This window comes from Impatiens glandulifera, chromosome 9, assembly GCF_907164915.1.
Source record: "Impatiens glandulifera chromosome 9, dImpGla2.1, whole genome shotgun sequence".
Classification (NCBI taxonomy): Eukaryota; Viridiplantae; Streptophyta; class Magnoliopsida; order Ericales; family Balsaminaceae; genus Impatiens; species Impatiens glandulifera.
The window spans coordinates 33,445,939-33,455,396 of NC_061870.1; the positions used below are offsets into that span (position 1 = coordinate 33,445,939).

Consider the following 9,458-nt stretch of genomic DNA (forward strand, 5'->3'; position numbering starts at 1 on the left):
ACACTTATTATAATAATAATAATAATAATGTATTTGATGGGCAGATTTCTCCTTTTCCAATTCATTAAAATCTGATGAATTAGGAGCAGTCTAATTATAATAAGATCAGAATGATAGTCTGAACCTAGACAGGGCAATATTGAGGGTAATGGAAAGATGCTCTAGAGAATAAGGTATAGTTTAATAATTGATTATCATGAGAGGTTTAAATTAAACTAGTACAGGATTTCTGTGTTAATGCATAGCAGCTTTCTATTATTGCGGTAGTTAGTTAGCTAGCTGTTTATTTAATTTATTTAATTAATTAATTAATAAACTTCTAAGATTCTTTCTAAATTAATGATCATTTCTACACCACTACAAAAGAAAAAAAGAGAGTTAAAATTAAATATGGGTTGTCTTTTGCATCTTGTCTCCTATCTCTCTCCCTTGGCTGACTTCAAAAGGTTAACTAACACCCAAATCATAATAGCTTGCTTCACATTCACATACGTGTCAAAGCATTATTTTTCATTCTTTTTTACCAATTATATTTAGTGGTTTTCATTTTAATCAACTTTTTTTTCTTTAGAAACTATGCTTTTATGTCTGAAATTTATTAAAAATTTATCGATTTTGACTGTGATTCGTTCTTCTTACTAAATTAAAAATAATTTATAACATTGCGGTACATATGTATACTATCAAACTGGACTTGTACACAAAGTCTAGTTTACATTACCATAGCCATCAATAAATATATATATATAAAAAATCAGAAAATAGAAAAATAAAAGTTAACTATATATGAAAATATGGTTGAGAGGCAAATTAAAATGGATTTGGTAGTTAAATATTTGTAGACAATGAAAGTGATATTTTTATGAATAATGAAAGGGGGTTACCTAATTTGTGCCCCAGTGTTAGGAAGCAAACTTTAGGTAATGTGCAGTTTTCATTATTAAAGTTATAAACACTAGGTGGTAGGGGTAAAATTTTATAGGTACTTACTATCATTTATTTCACCAAACATCACCAATTATTATTTACTCACTTTCTTTTTTTCACTTGTCCCCCTTCAACTGCGAGATATTTTCGTTTTTCTTTTATAATTATTTCAAAATACTTTGATGCTTAGGTCAATTCTTCCTTCCATCTTATTACAAATGTTGTAAAATAAGCACAATCAATTAATATTTCTTAATCTAATATCCAACCAAAAATTGCATATTAGTTGAGAGAAAGGCATTTAGGCCTTTACTTTAAAAAAAGAAAAAGAGAAGGATTTCTATGCTACCTTTATTATCTCTACAAAATAACAAGGTCCATCATTGTAACTTTCACTTCAATGGATGGATGGATAATTGCCTAATAAGGTCATATCATAATTAGTTAAAACTCACTCAAGAGAGACTTGAAAGATTGGTGAATAACTCGTTGTAACCAAATAAAATACCCTGGATCATGTTTTGGTAAACAAAGATTGTATGTAAAGAGGTGACAAACACTAGTTACATCCAATGAATGGACAAACCTAAATCATATAACAACATATGAAGGGGACTGGCTTGTAATAATGTTACAATCAGATATCATGCAAAACTATGTTTTCATTACAAAAAAACAACACACTTTGAAAACATCATTAGATTGTTTCTCTCCTTTATATGAATGAACAAAAACATTGTTCTAGGTCTCAGTTCAATTTATGCTACTTGTAATAAGGAAGAGAAACCAAATATCTCCCATGCAAATTAGTACAAACTAGAACAACAAAAAAGAAAGAAAGAAAGCATAATAATAATAATCCATCATTTCATTTCGCTGCCTCTCTCAAAGCACACCCATCACCTTTTATTATTATTATTATTATTATTATTATTAAGTATTCTATGCTTTGCTGTCAATGCTCATTGGTTCCGCTGTTGTTGTTCCTCCATTGCTCTGCAAAAACACAATCAACAATTTAATAACAAATCGTAGTATTCAACTACAATCGGACAGTATTTCAACTTACAGTGGTTCCATTATTGTGTATTTCCACTTTGTTCAGCTTTGCAAACATGTTTCCATAGAATTTCGCATCCTTCTTATTGTATTCTTTTACCTTTTCCTTCAACTTCTTGTATTCCAACTTCACATCCCTACAATATATTATTATGAATGACCAACAATCAATTTCAAATTCTAATTCTAATTCATTTCCATTCAATCCCAGTTCACACCACCACCGAGTAGTACCTGTTGTCAGGGTCGATCTCCAGAGCTTTCTTTAGATCAGATTCAGCCAAATCAAGATCTGCCTGGTTCATGTAAGCCTGCGCCCTCCTGTAAAGTGCCTTCACATTCCTACTGTCCAGTTCCAATACCTTCATCCATCCATCCATCACACACACATATATCATCTCATCAGTCATCATCATTGAACTCAGCCAAACCTAACATTATTATTATTATTATTAGTTATTACCTTTGTGCATAGTTTCTCTGCTTCCTTGTATGCCTTCATTTTCAGCTTACATGCTGCATCGTTCAGATTGCATGTTATTTTCATTGCTTTTGCCTGCTTCTTTTCCTCGTCACTAAATGAAGAATCATACTCTATATACTTCACAGCCTGCATAAATACATTCACATACCAACAATTTATATGTTTAACCAACACAACAAAACACACAAAATCTTCAATTTTCTCCTCCTCTTACCTTTTCATATCTCTTAGAAGCCTTTGCATATTTACCAGCCTTGAACAATGTGTTACCTTCTTCCTTCTTTCTCCCAGTCGCCTCAATTTTCTCCTCTGTGTTCATATCCCAAGACTCCTTCTCCTACAAACCAACCATCAACCAATTTATTAGAACAACCCCATAATCATCATCTTTATAGTAAATAATAGATGATGATGACAACTCATTTATACCTTCTCGAAGGAGACAAGCTCCACTTCATAATACAAAGTCGAGTTTGCTGGAACAACAGCCAACTCCTGCTTGGACTCCGATGAACCAAAACCGTACTCAGGTGCAATGGTCACCACTGCAACTTCACCCTTCTTCATTTTCATTACAGCTCTGTCCAGACCATCAATAACTTGATCTGTACAAGGAAATAATATAGAAAGTCAATACATTATTGATGTATAATCTAAAAGCCACATACAATGCTTCTCCAAACTAACCTTCGTCTGTCTTGAACTCAAGCAGTTCCTCTTCATTATCCTCCTGACCTTTCTTAAAGAAAACAGTGCCATCTTGCAGCTTCCCAGTTATTTTCACTGCAAGGCAATAAAAAAAACCTAGATAAATTACAAAGAAAACAACTACCACCATGGAAAATTCACAAGTCAAGATAATGGACTCTGATACAAACATTTGACAACAGATCCTTCGTTTGGCCTCTCATAACCCTCTCCTTCCTTCAGGGTTTTTTTCACAACCAACTTATCGTCTGTTACTTCTGTCACAGTCTTCCATGATACCAGCTCAAGAGTTATCTCCAAAGTAGCATTTGGTGGAACTGCACCTTCATTGCCTGTTGCTGGTTTGCCTTTCTCTCCAAAACCATCTGGAATGCGACAGGAAGAAGAATTTCAACATATTTTGCCAATTTTATTTTCCTGAATCAAATGCAGATCAACAAATTCTTGAGAGAACTCACATTGAGGTTTCACAGTAAGAATAACCTTTTCTCCTTTCTTCATTGTTTTGACAGCTTTTGCCAGTGCTGGGCAAAAATAGCCTGCGCATCATTGTCAGTACTGTTAGTCATGGGGCTAAAATATTACACATCAAGCAACTGATGCAGCAAGCAACTAATCAACTACCTTCTCTGACAATGAACTCAGCAGCATCTGATTTTGCAACAACGGTTCCATCCTCTAGCTGGGCTTCAAACTTAACTGCAGTTAACAATCACCACATACACATTAACTACACACATTTAGCAAAATAAGGAACATAAAGAATTGTAATAAAGTAAAACAAGACTAACCTAAAACTTCATCAGCATCCTTAGGATTCTCCCATTTGTCTCCTGCAGTGATTACCTTCTTGAATAATCCTCCATCTTTGCAGATGTCCTTGACACTAACCCATGACAACAATTCCACATCAAATTGGAGAGTGGCATTGGGAGGAATAGTTGGGGGAGAGCCAGATTCACCATATGCTAGCTCTGCAGGAATGGTGAAAATGGCATTCTCACCCTTCTTCATCGTGATGATACCCAAATCCCATCCCTTAATTACTTGCCCTGTCATCAGGAAATTTAAGTGCCAGAATGATTATAAGGACCAAACGACAGTTTTCAAAACTTCTACTTGAAGAAAGAATATCAAAAGTGATTCAAATATATGTAACAATGAACATTTGGTATCAAGAAAACAGATAAATTTGGCGCAATGGTGCAGACTAAACACAACAGAAACTAGGACAATGATCAGATAATAATAGAATTGAATAATATTATGTAGTCTCATTGATTGCTCTATCAACACATATTGAGGTGACAGATTCTAAATGTTAAGGTTCTAATTGGGTTTAATGTTTATAGGTCGAATGCACAAGAGTAGCAATGTTTGTACATAGAAATTGGTTCTACTGGAGATCGAGAATGAACTTTGGTCTTCCCTCACAGATCTTACTATTAAGAGTGTATATGAATTTGAATAATCAGAAAACCTATCTACATACTATCCAGCATAGAAGTATATATATAAGTAAACAGAAAACATAAGATCCTACCTTGACCTAAGGTGAATTTGAAGGGTGTCCCCCTGTCCCTGCTTGAGTCGAACTGAGTACCGTCGAGCAGAGTCCCAGTGTAATGAACTGCATAGACAGAACAAATGGAAATGAGAAATGACGAGAGTTGTGGTGGTAGCGGATCGAAGAAAATAGCTAAATATATATATACCTTCAACTTCGTCGCCGTTCTCAGGAGTATCCCATCCTTCACCTTCTTTGAGAAGCTTCTTCTTGAGTCCCTGTTTCCCGATCTCTTTCTCGTCGCCAACCTTGAGAACTGGAGTGTCGTCCGGCATGTCGAAATCATCGTTCATCTCGTTAGTTGGCGGCATATCGAAACCGTCCATGTCCATGGTGTTCATCTTCTTCTTCTTGTAGAGTGAGAGAGTGGAGGCGGATAAGGCGAATCTAGAGAGAAAGAATCAATGCAATACAGTGAGTGAGGAAGGTTTTGAGTAATTTCTGATGATAGGGATGATGGAAAATGAAATAGGGCTTATTATTATTATATGGCCTTGGAAAGAGAAGCAGCTCTCAGGTTCTAGAGACTTCCGAGGGCTTTGCTTGCTTACACTCTCAAGAGTTTGAAAGAAGGGCCGAGATGCTTCTACAGAATCGATCTCCTTCTTTGAACGAGTCGTGAGATCTTGACCGAACGATGGCCTCGTATCTTCTCATCCAAGGGCTGGCATCATCTGAGAAAATATGGGGTGGCTTTTAATTATACCGTTACTTATATTATCAGACAAAATATTAAAATTATTTCATTTTGTTTTATTTAACAGTTATATAATTCAAATTATGGGTGCAATATATTATCAGACAAAATATTAAAATTATTTCATTTTGTTTTTTCAACTGTACGTGTATTGAAATCAAGAATTCATTTATATTAATTTAATATTTATTAAATTTGAACCCAATTCAGATATACGTTCAGTTTAATTATAATATTAAAAAAAAAAATACGTGTTACTCTGATCTGATCGTTCAATTTTAGTTCTCAAATTATTTTTTAAAATAGATCGTCCCTTCAACTTTTAGAAATGTCACGCATGACCAAATTTTTGGTTAAATATAACACTTAAACTTAAAATAGTTTTTTTTTTTATATATATTATCATTAATCATTATTTTATATATTTATATATATAATTATTAAATTTTTTATATATATATATATATATATTATCATTTATTTTTATATAATTATATAATTCTTAAATCTCTCTCATATATATATATAGATAAAATATATATTATTTATTTTTATTTATATCTATATTTATATTTATAAAAAAAAAATTAATAATTTTTATATATTATTTTTAATCATTAATTTATATATATATATTTATATAATATATTTTAAAAAATAATTTGAAGTCCATAAGTGTTCTTTCAGTTACTCAATTACTTTTAATCTTCAAATTATTTTATAAAAATAAATAATATATATATTTTATCTATATATTATATAAAAGATTTAATAATTATATAAATATAAAAATTAATAATAAAAGATATATATATAAAAATATAATCGATTTAATAATTATATATATATATATAAAATAATGATTAAAAATTATATATATAAAATTGTATTTTAAACTTAGATTTAACCAAGAAGTTGAAGTAAAGGTCATTGTTGACCTTTTTAAAAGTTAAAAGAGTGATTTGTTTTAAAAAATAATTTAAGGGTTAAAAGTGAACGATCGAAGTAATTAAAGGGCCGTCCAAATAATTTTCCCGAATATTTATATATTTTATTTTAATTATAAAAAAATGTAAAAAAATAATAATTATATTATTTAAATTATTAAACTATGGCCTTGTATGGATTGGAGTTTTAAAAAACCGGAGAAAAAAATAATAATCGTGATTTTAAGAAGGTGATAATTATTTTTGGTAAAAATATTTAAAGGGTATTGATATATTTAAATAAAATATAAAATAATAATTTAAAATATATAATATTTTATTTTTGTTAATGAAATTAGTAACGTAACTATTAAGGATTAATTAAAAAATTAATTTTATTTGAGTTTTTTAAAAATTTAAGAAAAAAACAAGACTAAAATATAATAAAAAAAATTTGTAGCAGGTCCACAAAAAAAAAATACAACTAGAAAATAATAATATTAAAAAATAGAGAGAGATAAATATTTGTTTTAAATGGGTCTATCTTAAAACTCTTTACTTAAAACTCTTTATTTCACTATATACATTATATTATATTAATAAAGTTCAAAATGTATTAAAAATTAATCATAATAGAAGGAATTACACTAAGCCTCAGATGTACATACGTGATACTAATGTATACAGTAAATTTTAATTCATGTTTGGTCAAAATATTTTTGTATAAAGTTAAAGTATAACTTATACATCATAAGGGGTATAATGGTATAAAAAAATTTAATTTTCCCTTTCCCTTTTAACCCTGTTCTCAATATAATTCCTTTTTTTTTCATTTTTAATCTTTCATTTAAGTTTTTTTTTTTATTTTTCTCTTTTCTCAAACATTTGGCCATTCTTCTTATTTGTAATCTAAATTATTAAGACAACTTATCTTCTTATTTTTTCATCTTACATGGTAGGTGTTGAAGGAGTTGTTCTCTTGGTGAAAACCACTCAATTCTAAAAGGCAAACAGATTTTTTGAATTTTTTTATTTTTTTTAATATTATTTAAAGTCAAAATAAAAAGATTGTTTTAAAGAATGACTTGATTTCTGTAGGTAATGAGACATTCTTCTAGTTATTTTCATTATAAGTTTTAATAAATGATATTGGTTCAATAATAATAATTTTGTTGTGACTTTCTTATTATATATTTAACAATTTTAATTATTGATAAATAATATATATATATAAAGAATTTATATAATTATATAGCATTATTATTTAATTACAAATATTTATATGATGATTATTTTTTTATTAATTTAAATATAAATAATTTAAGATAAGATAATTATTAAAATAATTTATATAAATACAAGGATGAAATAGTCTTTTACTCTTTTTACTATTTTATTATACCAACAACCAAACACAAAATTATAAAACCTATATAATTTATACCTCTTTTATTCTTTCAACCAAACATTAATAATTTATATAATTTATACATCTTAATACTCCTATACAAATTATACGTTTTACAATTTATACCTATATAACTTGTACTACCTAACCAATGTTCTCCTATAAGTTAAGGAATATTAAATTGCTCAAAATTAGGAATTTTGAACTTGCTTCCATGTATAAATGTTAATTTGTACATAATTAATTATCATTTTAGTGATTTGTTAGCTGAATTATATATAGAATGAGGATAAACATATTGAAGAGTTCATTCCATAATAAAGTTATACTTTTGGTATGAATGTTATGTGTTGACAGTATGTGAATAGTTTCCATTTGAATATTTCTACAAGTTTCGCTATAATGGTTTCATATAATTTTTGTTGAGAAACATTTTGGGAGACAAATATTTCATCCAAAATCTCGTTATTTAATTGAAGCGTTATTTATAGTAAAATTCTAACGGATGATATGTGCATGAAAAAAAATTGTATAATGACTAGTTGTATGTGTCACGAAGAAATTAGATCGACAACTTACTTACTTTTGCATTGTTGATGAATGACTAGTGTTTGAAGTATTTTGTGAAATATTATTGTAATTCATGGAGTATTGTCAAAGTCTTTGAGTAATTTTTTAGAAGAATGTACATAATATATCAGACATACATATCTGTGTTACTATCTTAATTATTTTTTTGGTAAATTATGCAGTTTGAGAAAAATTGTCGAACTTTCAATGATCGTAATCGTCCAAAACGTATCATTCATAATGCTATTATTATGATTTTTTTTCTGAGATCTATTCAAGAAAATCAATAGAGTCTGTCAGGGAGTTAATTATTTTTCGAAAATTTACGAGAGCTGTATAACTTATTCAGTACTATATCTTTTTCATGTTGTGTTTAAACATTTTTTTAATATACATGAATTAAAAAAATATATAAAATTAAATAAATGAGGTTTTTGTAAGCTGATACATTTATTATTTTGTATAATAAAAAAATGTTATTTTTATTATAAAAAATAATTTTCTAAAACTTGGAATGGAAAATTTATTTAAAAACAGTTACATTGTATTGTCCGCCATTATATATTTATGAATGTACAATTTTTTTTTTCAACTGTGTTGGGTTTTGATTGAAGTACATGATCTAATGTTACCTGCTACATTTTAGCATTCCCTTTTCTTAGAGTTTGCAGCAAAATATATACATGCTTAAATATTTTGGGGGTTGATTTTATATTTGATGTAGTAAATCTAAATATGGTATGTTACTAGATTTTTTTTTTTAAACAAAAAAATCTTCAGTTATAACTTACAAGGAGATCCAGAAAAAATAAATATTATTTCATTCATTAGGAATCACACAATTATTAATAAATAAAAAAATCTATAATATTCTTTTAGAAAATGGAAATTATTAATTTTTATATATTTATCAGATTTAAATAATTGGCTTTTCTGAAATTATAAATGATTAATTATAATGACATTTTAAATATAATTATTTTGAGGCAACTTATTTATTGATATAATTTAATGTCTCGTAAACATTCTTTCCTTCTCAAACAAAATAATTTAATATCATATGATCGTGTTTATTATTATTATGACAGCTATAGATATCCGTAACTTTAATA

General features: G+C 28.4%; 1 protein-coding gene across 1 annotated transcript; it reads right to left on the bottom strand.

Moving 5' to 3' along the window:
- Positions 1 to 1,700: 1,700 nt before the first annotated feature.
- Positions 1,701 to 5,203, bottom strand: LOC124914150 (peptidyl-prolyl cis-trans isomerase FKBP62-like). Its single transcript, XM_047454639.1, has 13 exons — positions 4,894 to 5,203; positions 4,722 to 4,808; positions 3,970 to 4,230; positions 3,803 to 3,877; positions 3,637 to 3,717; positions 3,349 to 3,543; positions 3,158 to 3,253; positions 2,900 to 3,075; positions 2,685 to 2,807; positions 2,450 to 2,596; positions 2,221 to 2,348; positions 1,997 to 2,123; positions 1,701 to 1,923 (listed from the first exon to the last, which is right to left on the bottom strand). The coding sequence occupies exons 1-13, from the start codon at positions 5,084 to 5,086 to the stop codon at positions 1,870 to 1,872; spliced, it is 1,743 nt and encodes a 580-aa protein (XP_047310595.1). The 5' UTR covers positions 5,087 to 5,203; the 3' UTR covers positions 1,701 to 1,869.
- Positions 5,204 to 9,458: the final 4,255 nt, after the last annotated feature.